General features: G+C 43.9%; 2 protein-coding genes across 3 annotated transcripts in view; one reads left to right on the top strand and one right to left on the bottom strand.

Moving 5' to 3' along the window:
- The window catches only part of LOC311131354 (ubiquitin carboxyl-terminal hydrolase 24-like), a 40,987-nt gene extending 20,449 nt beyond the window's left edge, over positions 1 to 20,538 (bottom strand). Inside the window, exons 1-15 of the mRNA XM_084164307.1 lie at positions 20,172 to 20,538; positions 10,496 to 10,664; positions 10,271 to 10,338; positions 9,905 to 10,048; positions 9,660 to 9,782; positions 9,544 to 9,579; positions 9,324 to 9,389; positions 8,962 to 9,027; positions 8,760 to 8,834; positions 8,344 to 8,502; positions 6,886 to 7,000; positions 6,482 to 6,693; positions 6,126 to 6,383; positions 5,897 to 5,995; positions 1,398 to 1,505 (exon numbers count right to left, since the gene is read on the bottom strand). Coding sequence (XP_084020433.1) covers positions 1,398 to 1,505; positions 5,897 to 5,995; positions 6,126 to 6,383; positions 6,482 to 6,693; positions 6,886 to 7,000; positions 8,344 to 8,502; positions 8,760 to 8,834; positions 8,962 to 9,027; positions 9,324 to 9,389; positions 9,544 to 9,579; positions 9,660 to 9,782; positions 9,905 to 10,048; positions 10,271 to 10,338; positions 10,496 to 10,664; positions 20,172 to 20,450 — 1,977 coding nt within the window. The 5' untranslated portion in view covers positions 20,451 to 20,538. The remainder of the gene's footprint in view (positions 1 to 1,397; positions 1,506 to 5,896; positions 5,996 to 6,125; positions 6,384 to 6,481; positions 6,694 to 6,885; positions 7,001 to 8,343; positions 8,503 to 8,759; positions 8,835 to 8,961; positions 9,028 to 9,323; positions 9,390 to 9,543; positions 9,580 to 9,659; positions 9,783 to 9,904; positions 10,049 to 10,270; positions 10,339 to 10,495; positions 10,665 to 20,171) is intronic.
- Positions 20,539 to 20,963: 425 nt separating this feature from the next.
- On the top strand, positions 20,964 to 25,056 carry LOC311131353 (biogenesis of lysosome-related organelles complex-1 subunit 2-like). 2 transcript variants are annotated; one of them, XR_014613427.1, is made up of 6 exons: positions 20,964 to 21,159; positions 22,034 to 22,150; positions 22,347 to 22,466; positions 22,572 to 22,676; positions 23,166 to 24,217; positions 24,421 to 25,056. XR_014613427.1 is itself a non-coding variant. In XM_084164306.1 (5 exons), exons 1-5 carry the CDS (start codon positions 20,985 to 20,987, stop codon positions 23,195 to 23,197), a joined length of 549 nt encoding a protein of 182 aa, XP_084020432.1. In that variant the 5' UTR covers positions 20,967 to 20,984; the 3' UTR covers positions 23,198 to 25,056. The 2 variants fall into 2 exon arrangements, 1 of the variants encoding a protein (XP_084020432.1); XM_084164306.1 differs by having other exon boundaries at positions 20,967 to 21,159; positions 23,166 to 25,056.
- Positions 25,057 to 25,073: the final 17 nt, after the last annotated feature.

Here is a 25,073-nt window from a genome sequence, read left to right as displayed (position 1 = left end):
GGCATATTCAAATTCCTTTATTAGTCACGTTAGCTCACAATAATTATTATTTTGATGGAAATCTGAATTTTGCTTCTTACGTCGTTACGTCGACATTCTTCTTTGAAAAATGTCAACCTTATGGAAAAAGGGTTTAATGGTTAAATGTGGCAACTCCCCTCTTGCTGCAGGAAAAACATTTTAGGCTAGTTTTCAGGCTTTGTGGGCGGGATTTAAGTAGCATTGGGCTTCAAATTTGAGCTATACCTGGCAACCCGGGAGGAGAGTGAACTAACTACTGTTTCTACAGTGAGTGCTGAGTAAAGTGCCAAAAATGCGCATTGGCCATATACGGTTACGTATAATGTCATGGTAGGGTGTTGGGTGTCGTGACAAACAGTGGATGCTATGCCCAAATGTAAAGTATGTGCCGTTACAGCCCTTTAGTGAAACCAGCTAAATCTGGTGTTTTATATTTGCTCATTGAGAAGGGTATTCCTCAAGCTCTGTTATTCTAATGTTTTCAGAGACACAACAAAAACTTTACAGGTTACAAAGTAGCACTTCGTAGCTACGTTTTGATGTATGGATAGGGACTGGTCCATTTCACGTTTCGCAAATCATCACCCCCATTTCCATGACGAGTGCTAGCTAGCTAACTAGCTGTGTAAGACTACTTGACGCCATTCACGGAGGGTACTATCTTGGATCCTTGGGACCCTAACCCGAACCTTAACGTAACCATTTGTAGGGGACGTCCCATGGATTCCAGATAGCACTGAGGCAACATTTGGTGCGAGAGGTAGCGGTGAATTTCATGATTGAGGTTTTTCCTTAAAGTGGCAACTACCAGAATTGAGTGGCTACAGCCCTACAATCGAAGAAAACATAGCTAAATACTAATACATTGAACATGTGTCCTATGACGCTTTCCAGCTGGCTAGTATGAGGTAGCTCATTCTTCAGAGCCTAGGCAAATGTTTAGCTGGAATCAGTGCAGTTTATCCTATTTTTACTAGACTAGAGCAACACACAGCTTTACCATAAAAAAATATAATATTTCTGGTGCTTCTGAATTCTATGTGGGGCTTACATTAATGTTCTTTCCTCAAATGTAAGAAATCAACTTTCTGAGTATCTTTGTAGGGCTGCTTTAAGCACAATCCAGATACTTTATTTTTTATTATTTCAGCTATAATAATAAACATATCGCCAGATATATCGGTTATCTGTGAATATTTCCATTCTATAAATCGGAATCGGATGCAAAAATCACATATCAGTCCGGCTCTAGTCTGTTAGTTTTAAATGCGTCACTTCAATGTACTGTATTCATGTGTTTTTTATGCTGTCGACTGCTGCCATCTTGGACACGGGCTCTCTAGCAAGAGAGGGGGTGAGGGGTAATGTGTGTGTACCTTGTCCTGTTTCTGGTAGGTCTGTTTGATGAAGGAGCGTGTGATCTCATGGAGCTGCCGCAGAGCTGGAACCACCCAGACTGCCTGGGGACTGCCCTGTTGAGAAGACCACACACACACACACACACACACACACACACACACACACACACACACACACACACACACACACACACACACACACACACACACACACACACACACACACACACACACACACACACACACACACACACACACACACACACACACACACACACACACGTTAGACACTAGATGAGTAGCACCCTCAGGTGGATGGATTATCTTGGCAAAGGAGAAATGTGCACTAAAGGGATGTGCACAAATTTGATAGAAATAAGTTTTTTGTGTGCGTATGGAACATTTCTGGGATCTTTTATTTCAGCTCATGAAACATAGGACAAACACTTTACATGATGCGTTTATATTTTTGTTCAGTGTAGATACATGGGCCCGATACGATACAGGAATGATATGTTTTAGTTTGAAACGATTCGGTGCGATTCGGTTTGATTAGAGGAACGAATCGATGCGATTAAGTTCGATGCAATACGATTCGATGCATTAACATTTGTGGCATAAAAACATTCATTTTCCATTCTATATTCAAATCTGCTGCTGATGGAGCTCATGAGCTTGGCATCTCTGCGCTGAATCTGTCTGAGCTGACATCTCTCGTGTGTGTGTATATGTCTGTTGTAAATTATATGTCTATGGTGTATGTAGGCACCTGAACTGAGCCATAAGAGAAACAGGGCATCTACCACCCCGCAATGTTTGCCACCCCCACAGCATGATGCTGCCACCACCATGCTTCACTGTGGGGATGGTGTTCTCGGGGTGATGAGGGGTGTTGGGTTTGCGCCAGACATAGCGTTTTCCTTGATGGCCAAAAAGCTCAATTTTAGTCTCATCTGACCAGAGTACCTTATCCATATGTTTGGAGAGTCTCCCACATGCCTTTTGGCGAACACCAAACGTGTTTGCTTCTTTTTTTTCTTCAAGCAATGGCTTTTTTCTGGCCACTCTTCCGTAAAGCCCAGCTCTGTGGAGTGTACAGCTTAAAGTGGTCCTATGGACAGATACTCCAATCTCTGCCTTGGAGCTTTGCAGCTCCTTCAGGGTTATCTTTGGTCTCTTTGTTGCATCTCTGATTAATGCCCTCCTTGCCTGGTCCGTGAGTTTTGGTGGGCGGCCCTGTCTTTGCAGGTTTGTTATGGTGCCATATTATTTCAATGTTTTAATTATGGATTTAAATGGTGCTCCGTGGGATGTTCAAAGTTTCTGATATTTTTTTATAACCCAACCTTGATCTGTACTCAACAACTTTGTCCCTGACCTGTTTGGAGAGCTCCTTGGTCTTCATGGTGCCGCTTGCTTGGTGGTGCCCCTTGCTTAGTGGTGTTGCAGACTCTGGGGCCTTTCAGAACAGGTGTATATATACTGAGATCATGTGACAGATCATGTGACACTTAGATTGCACACAGGTTGACTTTATTGAACTAATTATGTGACTTTTGAAGGTAATTGGTTGCACCAGATCTTATTTAGGGGCTTCATAGCAAAGGGGTTGAATACATATGCACGCACCACTTTTCCGTTAATTATTTTTTAGAATTTTTTGAAACAAGTAATTTTTTTCATTTCACCAATTTGGACTATTTTGTGTATGTCCATTACATGAAATCCAAATAAAAATCAATTTAAATTAAAATTACAGGTTGTAATGCAACAAAATAGGAAAAACGCCAAGGGGGATGAATACTTTTGCAAGGCACTGTATAGCCACAGATGAGAGTTGTCTCCAGCGGTAGCTTAGCCTACTTTTATTCCTGGAAAAACAGTGCATTTTGTGAAAATAACCTAGCAAATTTCATTGGTTGTCACACATTTGAATGGTGAAAGTGACACGCAGATGTGCCAGATCAGGAATAGGCCTACCTCACATTGGTCAGTGCGCGAAGATGCGCACAGCGCACAGTTTGACTAGGTTGCTGATATTGCCTGGGGTTGATCGGCATGCAAAATGGATTGTAGATCAACACAATTACATGCTTAGTTCGACACTGAAGGAGGATGCAGTTGTCACAACAGATGAGATACACTACATGGCCAAAAGTATGTGGACACCCCTTCAAATTAGTGGATTCAGCTATTTCAGCCACACACGTTGCTGACAGGTGTATAAAATCGAGCACACAGCCATGCAATCTCCATAGACAAACATTGGCTGTAGAATGGCCCATACTGAAGAGCACAGTCATAGGATGCCACCTTTCCAACAAGTCAGTTCGTCAAATTGCTAGAGCTGCCCAGGTCAACTGTAACTGCTGTTATTGTGAAGTGGAAACGTCTAGGAGCAACAACGGCTCAGCCGCAAAGTGGTATGCCACACAAGCTTAGAACGGGACCGCCGAATGCTGAAGCGCGTAAACATCTGTCCTCGGTTGCAACACTCACCACAGACTTCCAAACTGCCTCTGGAAGCAACGTCAGCACAATAATTGTTCGTCGGGAGCTTCATGAAAATGGCAACCATGCACAATGGCTAGCGTCAGCTAGAGTGGTGTTAAGCTCATCGCCATTGGAAATGAATCACGCTTCACCATCTGGTAGACAAATCTGGGTTTGGCAGATGCCAGGAGAACGCTACCTGCCCCAATGCATAGTGCTAATTGTAAAGTTTGGTGGAGGATTAATAATTGTCTGGGGCTGTTTTTCATTGTTCGGGCTAGGCCCCTTAGTTCCAGTGAAGGGAAATCTTAAAAGCTACAGCATACAATGACATTCTAGACAATTATGTGTTTCCAACTTTGTGGCAACAGTTTGGGAAAGGCCCTTTCCTGTTTCAGCATGACAATGCCCTCGTGCACAAAGCGAGGTCCATACAGAAACGGTTTGTCGAGATCGGTGTGGAAGAACTTGATGGGCCTGCACAGAGCCCTGACCTCAACCCCATCGAACACCTTTGGGATGAATTGGACCGCCGACGGCAAGCCATGCCTAATCACCCAACATCAGTGCCCAACCTCACTAATGCTCTTGTGGCTGAATGGAAGCAAGTCCCCGCAGCAATGTTCCAACATCAGTGGAAAGCCTTCCCAGAAGAGTGGAGGCTGTTATAGCAGCAAAGGGGGGACCAACTCCATATTAATGCCCATGATTTTAGAATGAGATGTTCAACGAGCAGGTGTCCACATACTTACCACGTCATGTAGTGTACGAGTGTTCCAGCATGTCAGAATTTGTTTTCTGTGGGAGAGAATTAACTAAAAACTAGAGATGATTAAGAGGGGAACTCAATGTCCTCAGAGCTGGGGAAGGACAGAGTCACAGAGTTTACGAATACTGACACACACAGACACAAAACAAATATAAGTCTCCGCACACTCAAAGACATGCAAGCATGCACAAACATACTGCACATTCATACAGCAAGGCACATGCACACACACATAATACTATAACCCTTGAAACAATCACAATGGCAAACATTGAATAGACTTCATCTGATGCAAATGCCACCCCAACGTGAAGACCTGTCTGCTAGAACTCATGACGCATTGGCTTTAGATTCTACAAGATGTGCTGTCAGAACTTCTCTGCAGGCTTCACTAAACACATTCCAATATGAATAAAACAAAGGCATTCTTTCCTCCTCTCCTTTGTGACTGACTGCTGTAATATAGAGTAGATGAAGGAAGGAGAGGAGGGGGTTAAAGCCAGGTGTCTAATAGTACTGGAACATTGTCTTTCTCTGTCTGTCTCCCCCCACAGGCTGTTGTTGTCCAGTTTGTTGTGTTCTGTGATGCTGCGTTCCGTGGCTGTCTGTCACCACACCACACACAGCAACACGCTGCCTGGTAAACATGATGTGACAGAGGAACTGACAAGCTTGAGAACAAGGGAATGAACTGTGTGTGTGTGTGTGTGTGTGTGTGTGTGTAACTAAAGGGTAAAGAAAACAACGACCGTGGAGGCTGTGAAATAACATTAATGCCCATGATTTTGGAATGAGATGTTCGATGAGCAGGTGTCCACATACTTAAGAAGGTTATTTGAGCAAAACATTTTTGTGAACCAGCGATTCATAACGTTTGAATGGATTTTCTGACCGATGCATGCTACATTTGGATCGTTTTGTGTTTCCGTGCACCAATGCACTCAGATCTTGAACCGGGTCGGGCGCGTCGGTGAATCGTTACAGCCCTACCATACACGCACATCACTTATCCAATACCTCACCCCACACACATTGACTCACACACATACCCCTTACAACGTCAATGAAGACTGGCCCAACCCACAGAGAATTAGACACCCACTACAGTACTGAAACCGCTTGTTAAAAGCAACAATGCAGCAATCATTCAGTTACCAATCAACCCCCCCCCCGTGATGATTGGTATGAGCAGTGAGAAGATTGTAGGTGAATACTGATTGGTCATTAGAGTTTTAAGGAGAGGGGCTTCTCTTACTTTGGCCAATGAGTTTTCTTTGGCTTTCTTCTTGCCCCAGGAGCCAGTAAGAAATGAGCTCTGAGTGTCGCTGGTTTTACCCTCCTCCTCAGTCTGAGTCTATAAACATAAACTGACTTATTCAGGGTGTGTGTGTGTTCAATTGATATTAGACTTGAACTCGAACTCAAAGGCTGTGAGTGACAGAGCGCTTCAACCTTGAGAGAAAGAGTGTGTGTGTGTTTCTCACCTTCTTGATGTCCTCTATACATTTGATGATGTAGCAGCGTTTGACAGTCTCCTTCACAGCGTATGCATCAGTGAGGATGGCCAGGTGTTCCTCAGAGGCCTGCTGTACCAGGGAGGTGGGCAGGGTGGGCAGGTGGGCTAGCTCCCACAGCACCTCCAGCACCTTCCCTGTGGTGGCCTCAGAGCGGGCCTCTCTACCAATCCTCCCGATCAGACTGAGCAGCTTCTGCCTCACACGGTCACTCTCCACCTCCCAGCTCTGGAACACACAAGTTACACCCAATCATTACTAACACATGCAAACACACACACACAATTTACTGTCCCACAGAGACGTTTCTAAGCACACATACAGACCTTCTGTATAAGGACAAACAGGTGGCTGAGCTGCTCGAAGTTGAACTTGACGGCAGCCGCAGCCATGATGGTGTGGATGTTCTCAATCACCGTGGACGACTGTCCTGCCTGGATCATCCAGATCTTGGAGAGCTCGTCCAGAGACAGTTTACTGCCCAGCAGCTCAATGATGCCTTTTATTCGATCACAATACTGGGCCTGGTCTATGTTACCTGGAATACACACATACACACTCCACCGTTATATTACTGGTCTTTGTTACCTGAAATACACACACACACACACACACACACTCCACCGTTATATTACTAGTCTATCTTACGTGAAATCACAAGTCAAGATAATATAATAACATAGATAATAGTCATATGTTGTTCCATTGTTAACATTAATATTGTCCTTACCCTCCAGTGCTATTGAAAGGACAGAGTTTTCCACCAGCCAGTCCAGCAGTCGGTCTGTGTCAATGGCATTCTTCACTGTCTTAGACACAGTACTCTCCTCAATCAGCTTAGTCACCTAGACACACATAAACACAGTTTACAGTTGAAGTTGGAAGTTTACATACACCTTAGCCAAATACATTTAAACTCAGTTTTTCACAATTCCTGACATTTAATCCTAGTAAAAATTCCCTGTCTTAGGTCAGTTAGGATCACCACTTTATTTTAAGAATGTGAAATGTCAGGATAATAGTAGAGAGAATGATTTATTTCAGCTTTTATTTATTTCATTACATTCCCAGTGGGTCAGAAGTGTACATGCACTCAATTAGTATTTGGTAGCATTGCCTTTAAATTGTTTAACTTGGGTCAAACATTTCGGGTAGCCTTCCACAAGCTTCCCACAATAAGTTGGGTGAATTTTGGCCCATTCCTCGCACACGCCTTTTTCAGTTCTGCCCACACATTTTCTATAGGATTGAGGTCAGGGCTTTGTGATGGCCACTCCAATACCTTGACTGTGTTGTCCTTAAGCCATTTTGCCACAACTTTGGAAGTATGCTTGGGGTCATTGTCCATTTGCGACCAAGCTTTAACTTCCTGACTGATGTCTTGAGATGTTGCTTCAATATATCCACATAATTTTCCTTCCTCATGATGCAATCTATTTTGTGAAGTGCACCAGTCCCTCCTGCAGCAAAGCACCCCCACAGCATGATGCTGCCACCCCCGTGCTTAACGGTTGGGATGGTGTTCGTCGGCTTGCAAGCGACCCCCTTTTTCCTCCAAACATAATGATGGTCATTATGGCCAAACAGTTCTATTTTTGTTTAATCAGACCAGAGGACATTTCTCCATAAAGTACAATCTTTGTCCCCATGTGCAGTTGCAAACCGTAGTCTGGAACCGAGGTCTACCATTTTTTTCCTGAGGTCTTGGCTGTTTTCTTTTGATTTTCCCATGATGTCAAGCAAAGAGGCACTGAGTTTGAAGGTAGGCCTTGAAATACATCCACAGGTACACCTCCAATTTACTCAAATGATGTCAATTAGCCTATCAGAAGATTCTAAAGCCATGATATCATTTTCTGGAATTTTCCAAGCTGTTTAAAGGCACAGTCAACTTAGTGTATGTTAACTTCTTACCCATTGGAATTGTGATCCTGTGAATTATAAGTGAAATAATCTGTCTGTAAAGAATTGTTGGAAAAACAAGTTTTAATGACTCCAACCTGTATGTAAACTTCCGACTTCAACTGTATATAAAAAGAAGCGTCCACATGGACCATAGCATAATAATGAGAGCGACAACAGCGCTGCTGAACTGAACTCACCAGGAGTGTTTAGATCTAAACTAGACAAAGGCATCCTGTTTGAGTTTGACCTCTAACCCTTGACATTGTAACCCCTGACCTCTCACCTCTTTGAGGGAGTTCATTTTGGTGGAAAAGTGAGGAGTCTTCAACATGCGTAGCAGAGTGTCCAGGCGCAGGTCGTCCACCACAGTGACCAGGGCGGTCTGGAACCTCATACACAGCAGCTTGATGGCCGACAGCAGCTCTGGGATGCTCACCAGCCTCTACAGGAGAGGGGGAGAGGGGGAGAGGGGGAGAGGGGGGGGGGGGGGGAGATAGAAATTATGAGCCATCACCTGATGCTGGGTTCATAGGAAACTCTGAACAGTCCGACTGGGAAACAAAGAGTTGCTTCAGACTTGGAAGCTCGTAATGAACCATTTTGGACGTTGGACACTAATATTTCTAAAGTTTACGAGAGCTTCCCAGGGTATGTAGAGCAGGGCATTGTGGGTATATAGAGCAGGGGGTATTGTGGTACCTTGTCTTTGAGATCCTTCTCCTCAAGGTTCTGAACATAGGTGATCATCTTATGGATAACAGGATCCAACATGGGCTACAAACACACACACACACACACACACACACACACACGTCATTATTAGTCTCATTAACTAATCAACAATGCTGTGGATGTACCGTTTGATGCGTGTCTTAGTGTGTGTTGGAGGGAAATGCCTTACCTGCACCAGGCTGGAGTTGAGGTATTCTGCACACACAGCTAGAGGCTGGACCAGAGCGGACACACACTGCAAAAAGACAGACAGTTACATACAAACATACTCTCAAAAACCAGAGTGGGTCGTCTCCCACGGGTGAGAGGGTGGGGGGGGGGCTTGGGCAGCTGCATCCTCCGGTGCCAGAGAGAGATTAACATGCTAATGGTGGAGATCGTCTGGGCTGTGAGAGGGATCAATGTGTGTGTGGTTCCGGTTAGAATCCTCAAAGGAAGGATTCACACAAGGAGGCCTAAGAGTAGCCACACAACGGAGCATTTAACTGAGCGAGGCTTCAGGACTGTGTGAGTGTGTTTGTGTGTCCTTACCCCGATCTCTATCTCCTCTGTATTGAGTTTAGCCTGGATAGCAGTGAACCCTCCCATCTCTCCAAACTAGAGAGAGAACAAGAAAGAAAGGACATGAAGAGATGAAGAGACAGAAACACACAGTCACATCGCTAAATACAGCGACAACACTGAACTATCCCAGAGGTAGGTGTGTGTGTGTGTGTGTGTGTGTGTGTGTGTGTGTGTAGGTGGGGCTTACCAGATTGACCAAGTCTACCAGCCAACCATGAGGCTCCTGTAGAAATAAAAGCACACATACATAGGTGATCAGTCAGTCATTTTTTTTGTCCTAGAGCAACAACCACGTGACCTCACCTTCTGGTAGTTGTTGCTAGGTGAAACAGCGAACATGGCTTCCTCTCCAAACACCTCGCTCCAGTTCCTCTGACATGCCTTCATACGGTTCTTAAAGTGGTACTCATTGTCTGGGTTAAAGGCCTACACACAGCGAGAGAGAGAGCGAGGAAGAAAGGTTATCCTTTGTAAGGGAGGTGTGTAGATGTGATGCAGCAGCATGTGTGTGTATATATACTGTATGCAACAGGTGTTTGTATACCCACCATAGCCAGTACTCCCATCAGCCCAACAGGTATGGGTTCCTGTTTGACCCTCTCAGCCACCAGTTCCACCAGTAACATCAACATGTTATAGATCCCCTCATGGATCTCTGTCCCCCACTTATGGACCGCACTACTGGTCAGGAGCTAGAGAGGGACAAGAAGGGGGAGAGCGAGGGCAGGAGGAAGGAGAGTCAGTGAAAGTGGCAAAATTACACCAAACAGTCTTGTTAAAAAATGCCAGTTTCAAGAAAGGAAGCGTTATAAACAGGTTATACAGCGCTCACTCATAAGCGTTATGTTTATACACACACACACCTCATCTTCTTAAAGGCTTCATGCATGCATACACACACACACACAACTCACCTTCTTAAAGGCCTCGTGCATACACCGGTCCATAAACCGCTTACAGTTCTCATCTGCATCCGCCAGACCTGAGAGATAGAGTGTGAGAGAAAGAAAGTGAGAGGAGGAGAAAGCGAGGGAGAAACTCTAGTTGTTTGGCAACTGGGTGTAAAATAAGAATGTGTGAAAAGCATTCAACAGGGACAGCATGACACAAAGCCCACACACTCACTCACTCTCTCTTACCGTGTTTAGCTAGGCAGGTGGCTGCGACCAGACATTTGCCCAATGACTCCTCTCTCTTGTAGGGGATGGACCAGTGGTCAGTGAACACTCTGCTCTCCAGTTCATACAGGTTAGTGGTGGGGAACTCCATACTGCTCCCGGAACAGTTCCCATTCTCATCATTATTCCTCTGAAACACAAACACTTTATAGTTCTACTGTACTTATAATGCTTTATGACAGTGTCAACAGGATGAGAGAGAGGAGAGCGTGTGTGTGTGTGTGTGTGTGTTCTGCCCATTCAGTAATGCATACCAATATATGATGGATGGAAGGAGGAAGGGGGAGGGAGGGGGAGGGAGAGAGAAGCGTCAGGTTTCAGCACTCCTCCTTCATAGAAAGAAATTGAAAGTTGAACTCTGGATGGATGGATGGAGGGAGTCATGGAGATGAGCCTTTCTCAACAGCCAAACATTCCACTGTTGGGGAGCACCTACCAATCAGAAACCTCTGAACAGCACAGTCCAATCAGATACCTCTTTCTGAGGTTAAGAAATATGGACAACTGTTGACCTGCCGCTTACAGAATAACTGTGGATTAACTATGGAGACACAAGTGGCCAGTTTCCCAGATTGAGTCAACTCCAGGATCACTAAGCATGTTTATAGGAGAATCTCCATAGAAAGATGTTTTAGTCTAGAAATAGATACATCTGGGTTAATAGATAGAAAAACATCCCCAGGTAGTAACTAGCTACTGCTGATCCAATAGACTGTTAGCACTGTTTCCTGTCAGCATTAGGCCTATTAACACAGTAACAATAACAGGACTAGTGTTGTTTGGAAGCTCTGGGCTTCTCTCAGGGGGACAGGGTGTGGTGTCTGTGTCTTTCCGGTGTGTTTGTTTTTATGGGAGTGTGTGTTGCAGTGTGTGTGTGTGTGTGTATGTTGTGCAGGGCAGCTAAGTAACTGAGCCCCCAGTAAGTCTGGCATATGAGACTGTGTGTGTGTGTGTGTGTGTGTGTGTGTGTGTGTGTGTGTCTAAAGCTATAATTAGAATGGCAACGCAGGGCCACAGAGCTGTGACATGCCTCCTAAGGCACAAACAGCAGAGATGCATAACAAGCTGGAGAGGGAGAGAGCATGGAGGAGAAAGAGTGGGATGGAGGGAGGGAGGGTGTCTTGCACAATGGTCTGAATGTGAAATATTTTTCAAATCTAACCTGGACGGACACATTTAATTAAAAAACAAAACAAGGCTGCTTTGATGTCACAGTGCAGACTGTTCCTGGAAAATGGGGTACATTTAAAAACATTTCAGAACATTTTGCAACACTGTGCCCTACTGAGTAACCCCGGTGTCATGTTTCTTCTTAGGGACCGCTTGTCTTCAGCACAGAAACATCCCACTAAATCAACAACACCAGACACACACATGCCCACACCCTGGTGATCAACGTCACCCTACACACTTTTTCCCACAGCGATGAATACATCTGACATGATCTACTGTGTGTAGCGAACAGAGACGTACCCACCCTAACCCTAGAGAGATACACACCTGGTGGCCGCTACACATTAGGCATTAGGCTTCCTCTCCTCTTCTCCTCTCTGCTCCTCTGCCGTTCATCTCTCCTCCCCTAGCTTCATCCTCACTACAGTGGCTTCCTCTCCTCTCCTTCCTTTCAATAGTCTACTGAGGCATTTTCTTCTTCATTAGCACTGATCTGAGCAAACTGGATAAGTGAGAGCCATAACCATTCACCTTCACCAGTCCAGTTTGGAAGTCAAATTATTTGCACTACTGCATCTCCAGGTGTGCATTCTCTATGCATGGCATTTACTGAGTGAAAACAGACAACTGTTGACCTGCTGTTGAAGCACCCACCCCCTCCCCCTATTCTGTACATGATTGACAGCTGTATTCTGTACATGATTGACAGCTGTCCTCCAGCTGAGGTCGTCACAGGACAATTGTGTCAAACAACCGATCAAATGTCAGGATGATGAAACAGTGAGATTGTATACGATACTGAATCAATGCATTAGATGCAAAACTCTAGTGACACACTGAGATTCAGAAATACATGCTGATGTCTCCAATCAGCGTGTATTTTAACTAGATAGCTAGGTAGGTGCTTATTGAACAGTGTTTTGATAAGCGCTTACCTAGATAGCTAGTTGTATTTGCAGGCATTGTAACGTTAATGTTCAGAAAATAGCTAGCTGGAAACATTTGATGCTAGCTAGTTCGCTAAGACTGCAGCTATGCTGGTGTTTTTCCAAGAAGATACCGACCCTACAGTTACGCTTGTTTACATTGAGCTGCACTGAGGTCGGAACGGAATCATGGTTACATTAAGACACCGTGGAGCCAGCGTGAGATATGGGTCGGAAAACGTACCTCAATGCAGATATGGGATATGCCACTAGTGATGGGGGGGAAAGAAAGTCGATACAGTTGCGTATTGGGATATTATTTTAGATGATATGTCGTATCGTTTTGACAATATCGCAATATTTTTTTTTGTTGCTAGTTTGCTGTACCAAAATTCCAGTATTTTTCCAAATTATTTTTCAATAGGGAGACAATTTGTTTAGAGCATTTATTTCCATGACTGATCAAAACTCATTTTATCATGGCTCTCCCTTGTCCCTCTGCAGCAGCAATATGTTTGGAACATCGAATCGCAATAAAATCATAGAATCGTGAGAATCGAATTCCAAAATGGCTGCGGTGGCTACTGCTAGCTAGAATGAGGACGAAAAGTCAGTTTTCCAGGAAAACCAGCAGTATTTTCCAGGCTCAGATCCAGGCTATGTCGTAGCCGGCCGCGACCGAGAGACCTATGGGGCGGCGCACAGTTGGCTCAGCGTCGTCCAGGGTAGGGGAGGGAATGACCGGCAGGGATGTAGCTCAATTGGTAGAGCATGGTGTTTGCAATGCCAGGGTTGTGGGTTCGATTCCCATGGGGGGCCAGTATAAAAATAAATAATAAATGAGGTATGTACTCACTAACTGTAAGTCGCTCTGGATAAGAGCGTCTGCTAAATGACTAAAATGTAAATGTATTTCAATCTTCTCGATGGAGCAGTATGGATAAAGGTACAATTTGGAGTACAGTGGCATGTCCCATCCTAGCCCTTGATCATGACTCTCAGTTCCATTAGATTACACATAAGAGTCAATGGATGAAGGCGTCTTCTGTACGGGGGAGTTTTGTTAAGAGCCCAGACGCTCGGTCTGAACATTGACACGCATCACTTACGGTACGGTTTTGGAAACATAAAGGACCTTATCTTTCATATCAGTGAGAAATCATTTTCTAAACACTAAAGGTTAAATTGCTACACACGTTTATAGGGTTAGTATTCCCACACTGCCATATTGTGTGTATTTTGTATTTGTGAAATTATTTCCTTCCCTGTGGTCCTCTGTAGCTCAATTGGTAGAGCATGGCGCTTGTAATGCCAGGGTAGTGGGTTCGATCCCTGGGAACACCCATACGTAAAAATTTATACACACATGACTGTAAGTCGCTTTGGATAAAAGCGTCTGCTAAATGGCATATTATTATTACTTTATAATCTCTAGAACCGTACCGCAATTGAGAATCTATTCACGTTTAGATTAAGTATTTGTCGGTTTTGGCTAGCAGAGCAATTTCGCCTTTAAACAGAACATGGGCTAAGGAGTAACGTTAGGCTCCTTTAGTCCAATATTGGATTAATCTCATCCCTGCATTGAGGTAAGTTTCCGACCCATATCTTGCGCCAGCTCCACGGTGTCTAAAGGCCAATTTATGTTTGATCCTGCATTGCGGTCCGGAGGCTCCGTACAGAGGGTGTGACGCAATTGCGGAACCTCCAGAGGCTTGCAGAGGCCAAAATGAGCTCTGTACGGCGATGCTGTGCGCCTCCCAAATGTTGTAACAATATGGAGGGCTCCGTATAGCTCCGCATTGACATAATTGGTTCACGGTAGGTGGAGGCGGTACATCCTGTATAAACGCAAACTCACTTCCTTGACAACAAACATGGAGAACTTTGAAGAAAGGCTATCAGAACAACTTCACAAATAAATACAAATCTTTATGATACCTTGTGTAGGGATTTCAAAGACACGAAAAACTCCTGGAAAGAGATCTCCTGGAAAGAGATCGGGGAGGTAATGGGAATAGATGCGGTAAAGAGGTCAATGGAATGTAGACCGTGGGGGATAGAAGGATGGTGGATTGGCGCAAATTTAACAAATCTGATCTAACAAAGTGGATATTTGTCAAATCCGTCATGATAAAGGCATTGTAACAGGCCCACAATGTGATTACTAAAATCCGATTTGGATATATTTGTCTGTTTTCACTGCATAACATTTAGAAGTCGTCCCTTTTCAGGTGTAGAAAAAGTGACTGCTAAATGCTAACAGCCATTTGCATAAGCTGGTAGCATAGCTAGCATACCGAAATTGGTGGTTGTAGTCAAAGTAGTTTTTAACTGTAATGCAGTTGATTGATGACATGAACATGTATTGGGGTTGACATCCATACAAGCATTCTACTCCAATTTGTACCTGGACATAGTGTGAAATACACATAGAAACAATAGCCTAAACTTAGGCTAAATTTGCTTGGGGGGCAATGGGGAGATTTGGGATGGAGATGCAGGTGGGAAAACTGTGCAGTCTTTTTACTTCATGCTATCTTGGCTGAGCTCCTATGTCAAGCACCGGGAAACGGACTCCAACATCTCAGAAGAGGTAAGGTCTTGTCTTTTCGTTTAGCCAGTTGCTTGTAATTAGCTGGATGGTTGTAGAGATTAGCCCTGAATCACTACGAGTGCTGCGGTGCAGACCAATTTAAGCGCAAGAAGTATGAATGCTCTGACTTCTGTGGAGGCCCCATCACAGTAAATGCTGTATCGATCAAATGTATTTATAAAGCCCTTTTTACTTCAGCAGATGTCACAAAGTGCTATACAGAAACCCAGCCTAAAACCCCAAACAGCAAGCAATGCTGATGTAGAAGCACGGTGGCTAGGAAAAACTCCCTAGAAAGGCAGGAACCTAGGAAGAAACCTAGAGGGGAACCAGGCTCTGAGGGGTGGCCAGTCCTCTTCTGGCTGTGCCGGGTAGAGATAGTATGGGATTGACCATGAGGAGCCTTTAAAGTGGAACTGACAACGTTTTAACTACTTTGCAGATATGAAACAAACAGACAATCATAACATCAGTCAAAAATATGAAATTCCCAGTTTATGCTTCAAAACCAACTTTATAAGAGGTTTACAAAATAGTTCGATTTTACAAAAAATTCCATGACGTACAGTAAGGCATTGTTGGCAGCATAGATGGATGCAGTTTTTTGTATTTCTTTTTTATTTAACCTTTATTTAACTAGGCAAGTCAGTTAAGAACAAATTCTTATTTACAATGACGGCCTACACCGGCCAAACCCGGTGTAGGCCGTCAATGCATGATGAATATAATTCACCAATACATTTCTTAGTAGTCCAAAGAATATTGCTATCAGGTTGTCAGGTAGATCGTTTGCTGCCTCCACCCATTCGAGATGCACTGTTTCAATGACTCAATATTTTGAACAAAAAACTGACGACTGTAACTAAGGCTGGGAATGTCAATACAATCAAATTAGCAAGGACAATGATCACAAGTCAGTCATAATGTGGTTAATAGGCTAGCGCATGTGTCAAACACAAGGCCCGCGGGCCGAATAGGACACACAAGCGAGTATAAATGAGTCAGCAGTTGAGTCATCTACATTATGAAATTATAATATAATATGCCATTTAGCAGACGCTTTTATCCAAAGCGACTTACACAAAAATGTATGCACGCATGACTGTATGGGTGGTCCCGGGGATCGAACCCACTACCTTGGCGTTACAAGCGCCCTGCTCTACCAGCTGAGCTACAGAGGACCACCTGATGCGCTTGCATCGGTGAATTCAACGTCAATTGCGCTGCTTTAGTGTGCCCGTTTACAGCGCAGGGAAAGTGTACAGGCTATTAAATTGTTGCAGTCTAGCTTCGGTTTTTAAAGCTTGCCAATGAATAAAAACTAAACCTGCAACAAAACAACATGCAAAGGAGAAACATGTAGGCCTATTACAGCAACATTTGAGCAGTAACCTAGGCTGGCTACTCAACTATACTGAACAAAAATATAAAACACAACATGCAACAATTTCAATGATTTTACTGTTCATATAAGGAAATCATTCAATTGAAATAAATCCATTAGGAACTCATCTATGGATTTCACATGACTGGGCAGGGGTGCAGCCATGGGTGGCCTGGGAGGACATAGGTCCACCCACTTGGGAGCCAGGCCCAGCCAATCAGAATGATTTTTTCCCCACAAAAGGGCTTTATTACAGACAGAAATACTCCTCAGTTGCATCAGCTGTCCAGGTGGCTGGTCTCCGACGATCCCACAGGTGAAGAAGCCGGATGTGGATGTCCTGGGCTGGTGTGGTTATACGTGGTCTGCGGTTGTGAGGCCTGCGCTTGTGAGGCTGGTTGGACGTACTGCCAAATTCTCTAAAATGACGTTGGAGGCGGCTTATGGTAGAGAAATTAACATTCAATTCTCTGGCAACAGCTCTGGTAGACATTCCTGCAGTCAGCATGCTAATTGCACACTCCCTCAAAACTTGAGACATCTGTGGCATTGGGTTGTGTGACATTTTAGAGTGGCCTTTTATTGTCCCTAGCACAAGGTGCACCAGTTTAATGATCATGCTGTTTAATCAGCTTCTTGATATGCCACACCTGTCAGGTGGATGGATTAGCTTGGCAAAGGAGAAATGCTCACTAACAGGAACGTAAACAAATTTGTGCACAACATTTGAGACAAATAAGCTTTTTGTGCGTATGGAAAATTTCTGGGATCTTTTATTTCAGTTCATGAAACATGGGACCAACACTTTACATGTTGCATTTATGATTTTGTTCAGTATACAATACATTTTGAGTGCACCATACATTCAACCGCACCGGTGATCCATGCAGTGCAAAAAAATGTTTTAAATGTTTTAAAGTTGATCTATGCAGAAATTGCTCCAGTATTTCCTGGTTGCTAAAACTCTAATAGTTCGTCTAATTTCAGTTTATGTGACAAAATAAGCTAGCATAGTGTAGAGAATCATTGAACCATCTAAACTGCTATGAAATATATTTTCCATAACCAAAATTAGAACAGATCTACCGCTTCTTAGACTTGCTTTCAAGTAGAATGATAGATCTATAACTCACATTTCTATGTGAATTTGGTCTGGTCTCCAAAAAGTTACATTTACATTTTAGTAATTTAGCAGACGCTCTAATCCAGAGCGATTTACAGTTAGTGAGTGCATACATTTTCATACTGGCCCCCCGTGGGAATCGAACCCACAACCCTGGCGTTGCAAACGCCATGCTCTACCAACTGAGCTAAATGTTACAACATCCTATCGGTACATTTGCTATTTGGAGTTATGAAATACTTTTTGATTATGCACATCTGCAAGCATAGCAGTAAAGGCTGGACAAATATTATGTATCTCTTCTTTTGTTTTAATATGTTAAAATGCTATACAACATCCTATGTACATAAGTGGACATTATAAAAAGGGCCATATTTTTTCTAATAAAACAATGGCCAGTTTGGGTCGCAGTTGCAAGTTTTTTTTGTAAAACAAATTGGCTATGTCTGGCCTGTGAATTTGTTTTTTTCAATACGGCCTGTGCGCTGATTGAGTTTGAGACCCCTGGGCTAACGTATCTATTTACGTAGCTAGCTATTTATTTAGCAAGCTAAAAACACAGAGCCTAATGTTAACTAGCTAGCTTCTGGGAGGATGTGATGTCATTGGAGGAGTGGGTGAGTGACCGACTTTTTCCCCTCACATCGTTTTTTCGGTGGCTATAGCTAGAGCTGCAGGTGTCATTTGGTTAGCTAGCAAGAAATGTGAATCGCTTTGCTAGCTAGCTAGTTATGCTGAACTTGAATGACTGTTATCCACAGTTAGCATATCAAATGCATTTGGCATCGATCAAATGGGTGGGCAGGCAAGTTCCCATTCAGTTGTCAAAACATGGGTTGGGACAAGCATGCATTGGAAGGCAAGCTGCAGAAGAACGAGCAGGCTACTATTCCCCATCGTTTATCAGTGCAATTTTGATGGCCAACAAACTGAGAGGGTTTATCCAATGTTCCCTCATTATATTTTACCTCATCTCGCTCTGGCTAGCATTAGTTGTTGATCTTTTTGTTGTTGTTGATGTGCATAAGCAACTGAGTGAGAGATAGCCTAACTTTTCATGGTTTGATCAATAGGACTGTGAAGTTCCAAAATATAAGACTCCTGTGGTATTTACATATTTGCAGAAATCCATTCAGGTGTATTTTGTAGCTTTTGGCAAATGCGTTCTAATTATCTAAAATCGCTCTGTTGCTACTGCCTGTAAAGACAGTCCAGTTCAAAGTGAATGATGGCAGGCCTGTGTGGCAAATGGTTTATTTGCATATAGGCCTACTGTAGCTCTGATTGGCTATGGTGCACTGGTCTGCGTAGAATCTGGTCCTGGACAAGACTGATGTTTTTATTACATTTTATTTACTGTAGTGTCTATTAATTGTCCAAACGCACAGCTGCTTTCCCATTCTATATTGCTATAGAATTTTCACAAATGCCTTACTATACCTCATTCACAAACATTCTATGAATTTATGAAAACGTGAAAATGACCATATCTAAGCGCTCGCTTGTCAGCAAATGTTTTTAAAAGTGTCACATTCTTCCTGCCGTTGTATCTGAAGAGATTTTTATAAGATTTCATGTTGCTAAAACGCTGCCAATTCCACTTGTATGTAACCATGATTGTGTTCCAACACCAGTGCAGCTCAGTGTAAACAAGCATAACGGTAGGCTCGGTATCTTCTGGCAAGCTGGTGTTCAGAAATGTAGACCTGTGGTTCTGACGGGTACGTGAGACATCACATTGTCAGTGGACTAGGAACAGTTTAAAGAGCTTTGATTATAAAATGTTTAGCACAAAATGGCCATATCAGTTTAGCCACAGGCGGTTGCGAAATCGCAGCGTCTCACTCCTCTAGTAACGTTACCGCTATTTAGCCAGCTAGCGTAGCTACGTTGGTAAGGTAGCTCCACTATATTCTACTCAGTTGTATGCAGACGTGCATTTTCCCAAGAGTGCGGAGATCACCACATTCACTCTCTGCAGACCTTTATCGGCAACTATTGCAAAACACTAACTAGTTGTTTAAAGTTAACCAACCCGCTGGTTTGCCCATGTAGATTCGCGCATCGACCATATCCCCTCCCCCAAGCGCTGGGATAGCTAGCTACAGTAACCAACAAGCTAGGCACATCTACGTTTCTGATGTTGGTTAGTGCACCCAATTTCAATACTGATCATCAAAGTACTGAATATGCAATTCAACTAGCCGGAGTCTGTCGAATTTTGCAGCCCGACAATTGAGAAATTAAGTAGCGCAAGCCGCGCTTTTTCCCTCCCTATTTTGACAGCAAGGCATGAGTGCAGCGCGCTTTGGAATGCTATGAGCGAGCCCTTTCTCCCTATCTAGCCGGCATCGCTAGCTTTTGATGCTAACTAGCTTGGTGATGGTGTTCTAGCTAACTAACGAAGCCAGCGAGCTACCATCCTTCAGCCTTACCTCACTCTCCACCACATCGTGGTAAGCGGGAGGTGGGTCAAACCCTCCAGTCCCAGTCCGCCCGCTGGTCTCCCCGTCTCCACTGGGGCAGGGGCCCGGGGCAGGGCCACTCTCCATCGGCTCATATCCATACCCAAGCCCGGGGCTTTCGTTGGTCAGGAGCGCCACAGCCTCGTTGATGTCGTTTTTCGCCAGGCGTAGCGCCTTACGTATAGCAACAGGATCTGGGAAACCCATGCAGAGGAGGGTCGTCATGTGTTGTTCCTCTTCTGTCTCCATGGTTAGGTTGTGTGCGTCTCAGGCTAGCTAGAAACGGGGTGTAAAACAGCACAGCCCTGTAGCCGTGCACGGCGCCATGTTTACAGTCACACACAGGCTGTCACGATGGTTCACTGGACGCTTCCTGCGTAGAGCGTCACCATCCTGACCCACCCATTACCAGAACAGAGGACCGAGGAGCCCCCTTTTTAGCCCAAAACATAACGTAAGGTTGACTAGCTCTGCAAACACTTCAAACTAACATGATTCACACTGATTCGAAGTGTTCATAATACAACATTAATACAGGCAAATCAGCATGGAAAGCTCGCGCTCTCTAACGTTACACTCGAACAATCTGAAAACAATAGAATATAAAACTATCAATCAATATGAATAGGAACACTATAGCTACATTAATCGTGGTATTATTGTTTGTGCTATGGTGAGGCACCTGTCAAGGGGAAGGGTGTGGCTCGAATTCGGAATTGGAGGGGGCGGAAAATAATAAATGTCACGTGAAGCGTTGCATCATGTGACTGGCGAAGAGGCAAAATGGCGGCCACGGGAGAGGAGGCTGCTGCGATGGACAGCATCTCCAGAGTTTCCCTGGCCCATCCCACCGTCCTCAGCCTGGGAGGGAGCTCAGAACCCCGAGGAGAGCCTGGCGAGACTACCTCTGAGGGCCAGGAGGTTGTGCCTGCGGCGCCCAAGAAGCCCATCAACAGCAGTGAGTGGTGCTCGCAAGCTAGCTTCTAGCTAGCCCTTGATCATGACTCAGTTCCATTACACCGAAGAGTCATTGGACTAAGGGGTCTTCAGGGGGAGGTTAAGAGCCGATAGCCTCGGTCTGAATAACATAAAGAACTTATCTTTCAGATCGGCGAGAAATGACACATAATAAAAAAGGTTACGTTTAGGGTTCCCATGTGGCCATATTTCCATGTTACAGCGCTTGTTTACAGAAAACGGATGGAGACAGTGGACTACCTGTACTAATTAGCTATCTGTATCGCTGAACACTTGTGTGTAAATGTAAGACAGATGCCACAAACATGTTTTCACTGAAAAATACTGTCGGCTGCAACTGTTAAAAATAGTGTACAGTAATTGTATGTATTTTGCATGTATTATTTATTTTTGATGTGATATGAAAGAGGGTTTTATGTTTCTAGAAGCGTACCGCAATTTAATCGATTCACGTTTAAAGATGGTTGGCTGTTTTGGCTTCCAAAGTCAATACGCCCTCTAATGGTAACAGATCTACAAACACAGATGGACGAATAGAGACGTCCTGGATGCATGTTGATGCGCTGTTTCTGTTTTAGTTATTGAAAGGAAGAAGATTAGAAACGTAGCTAGTTAGCTATTTGATTGCTCTGTGGCCATCTATCTGCTCAGATGAGTTTGGTGTTAGTACCTTGTTATGTTGCAACACATTAGAATGCAGTAGGCCTACTAAGGGAGTGGCAAATTCGTCCTTCCTCCTTGGAAGACTTTGAGACCTGTTAGTTAAAATCTGAGTGAGTGGCCAGCAACATCATCAGGAGGTGGGATGTTGCTCAGAAATGAATATGGTGTAACTACTATATGTCTGTGTGTAGGTGACGGTGGGGTGGAGACTGCAGAGGAGGCTGTAGAGCCAGCAGAGCCAGACATCAATGAACTCTGTACAGACATGTTCGATAAGATGGCTGTCTTCCTACAAGGAGAACTCACTGGTCTGTATATCTGTCTGTCTTCCTGCATGTCTGCTTGTCTCCCTCTGTCTGTCTCTCCATCTATGTTGTCTATACAGGCCTATATAGTCGCAAACTATATACTGTCTTGTCTTCAGGATAACAACAACTGTCATAAAAATCTCCTGTTGTGGAGAAAATCTCATTCTCATGCTCCCCCGTTTTCCTCCTCTCCCAGGCACCTGTGAGGACTATCATCTACTGGAGAACATGAACAAGCTGACCAGTCTGAAGTACATGGAGATGAAAGACATCAGCATCAACATCACCAGGAACCTGCAGGACCTCAACCACAAGTGTATGTTTATTAGCCCTTCAAACGTGAAGGGGACGAAATTCACACAGAAAACAAAATATAACCTTAATTTAGCTGACTTTTTTATTTTTATTGTGTGTGTTGCAGACGCCAGCCTGCAGCCCTACTTAGACCAGATAAATCAAATAGAGGAACAAGTGTCATCTCTGGAGCAGGCCGCTTACAAACTGGACACCTACTCCAAGAAGCTGGGTAAGACAGACACACCCACACACACAGAGTAGCATGCCTGTGGAGACACAGACCATATAGTCATATTGCAGGTCTATATTTATACCAGGGCTGTAAGGGGAGAACAGCCTACTGAGTTCCAGTGTGTAACCCTCACCAGACTGACTAGGGAGAAGAAGTGGTCGATATAAATACATATCTGTATTCTCAGTCTGAGTCTCTATGGCATCTTTATTAGCATGTGTTATCAGACTCTATTGCAGATGTACTAATAATAGCCATGCTCCAGTGTTCAGCTCAACATGAATGTTAGGGCTTTGATTTGGGACAGCCTGAGAACACCCTCTGCTGTTTGAGTTTACCTCTCCACCCTGAGCTCCAACAGCAGAGAGCGCTAGCACACTGTCCCAAATCAACAGCTAAAAATACACTTCCCCTGGACACTTCTCCTGTGTGTGTGTGACTTGGCTGCAGGAAGTTGAGTTCATCTCTTTGTCTGTCTCTTTGCAGAGGCCAAGTTCAAGAAACTGGAGAAGCGATGAGGAGGGTTATGGAAGGATAATAGGAGGAAGGGGGGTTGATGGAGGCCTGAGGTGTACTGGTCCTCCTTCACCCCAGCTGTAGACCAAACCTAACACATATGATCTGAGGAAGCAGACCCACACCTCTACAACATCAGCCTGATATAGAGAGGTATAGGGCAGCCTGGGGTTGGTTGGAGGGATATCCCAGATGTTACATCTAGGATTATCATTTTGGTTGGATCGTTAAAGTTGCATCTTAATACCAGGTGTAGATGGGGCTTTGGGTAGTTCATGTCCATATTCTTGTTGGTAACAATCCAGGTCACTCTGTTAGTCCTGTCAAAATTGCAATTTGCTTCCTGGATTTACTGAGGTTATCCCAAATTGTCCCCTGCCCTGGTGCACACTACTGTAGAATCACCACCCTCCTTCTAACCTAGGACTTTAGCTTCTTTAAACGTTTTCCTGTGCTCCTGGCATCATGAACTGAATTAACATTACACAATTATTTTTGATACTTTGTTGATTGTGTGACTACTACTGTCCCTTAAAATCATTGCCATACATGTGTGATTGTATCATGTGTAAAATGTATCATCTAAAAACAATAATTTTGAACTGAAAATACATTTGTTAAAGAAACTGATGTCGTCATTTGACCAGCAGATGGCAGCGGTACTCCATGTTCGTACTGCAATTCTGTGTGTGTGTTTGTAAGATTCTGTGGTAACTTTTATTAATCTGAGACAGTGTGGTGGAGACTCTCCCAGAGAACATTATTGATTCACATTACATTTCCACAGAAACCTCCCCCGGAACCCAATCAACCACACATACGTTTTGTTATTTTATCCTTGTGGGGACCTAAAATGTATTTCCATTTTCCCTAACCTTAACCCGGAACCTTAAACTTAACTCCTAATTCTAACCCACATGGATAAAGTGCACTAGTCCATTGCCATGCATAGCTATCTACCAGTTTAGGTGTTCCTGCCCTTAATTGTTTGTTACAGAGTTGGTTGCGCAGGTTTAAGCCAGGTGTGGTGAGTTAGATAATTAGCGTGTAGTTCGCCCATGCTTTGACTCCCTGAGTAGTTCTAATCATGTTCTAATAGATCACAGGTGTCACTCATTCCACGGAGGGCCGGCCGAGTGGCTGCAGGTTTTCACTCCTCCCTTGTACTTGATTGATGAATTAAGGTCACAAATTAGTAAGGAACTCCCCACACCTGGTTGTCTAGGGCTTAATTGAAAGGAAAAACAAAAAACCTGCAGAGCTGCCCTCCATGGAATTAGTTTTACACTCCTGTATTCAATGTAGCGCTGTCTTTTAAACTAAGTGTACATGACTAAATATGGTCATTTAAACTAATGAATGCGATTAACTTCAATTATAGTTTCCATTGTGTTACCTGGTCTAATTAACAAAGTCAAGTTATTGTAATTAAATGCTCATTCTCATTGTTTATTAAGTGTGGGTGGAGTTGAGGCATAAAGTGATAAATGCTGTCCTTTTCGCTCAGCTCAAGGTTGAACACCATTTTACATTGTGCTCCATAGCAGTTTGTTGCATCCTGTTTTGTACAGGCAGTTGATTTAGGCTGTTCTGGTAGACTCTCTTTAGTTCCAGTAAGGGGAGAGTTGGGCTCTGTTTAGAGCTGGAAAAAGGGGTAATCCCTATATATGTTTAGCATTTAGGCCTAGTATTAGCTGCAGTAGGAACCCTATTGAGGGGCTGAGCTTTAGACTTGCCGACATACGTCATTTTTGTGAGTTTTCGTATCTTTAATGTTGCTGCTATGGACAACTGTTTGAGGCAAGCCATGTATCCTGAAATCCTGCGTCTGTAATATATTAAAGTATTGCTTTGTATACTCCTCATTCCCACCTATCA

This window comes from Coregonus lavaretus (assembly GCF_964263955.1).
Source record: "Coregonus lavaretus genome assembly, chromosome: 6".
In the NCBI taxonomy this organism is placed as follows: Eukaryota; Metazoa; Chordata; class Actinopteri; order Salmoniformes; family Salmonidae; genus Coregonus; species Coregonus lavaretus.
This window is presented reverse-complemented; position numbering and strand designations above follow the sequence as displayed.

Coding starts and splice junctions, on each gene's coding strand:
- LOC311131353 (XM_084164306.1), top strand. CDS start 20,985: ATGGCGGCCACGGGAGAGGAGGCTGCTGCGATGGACAGCATCTCCAGA. Junction 22,467..22,571: donor GCAGGACCTCAACCACAAGT/GTATGTTTATTA, acceptor TGTGTGTTGCAG/ACGCCAGCCTGCAGCCCTAC. Junction 22,677..23,165: donor CACCTACTCCAAGAAGCTGG/GTAAGACAGACA, acceptor GTCTCTTTGCAG/AGGCCAAGTTCAAGAAACTG.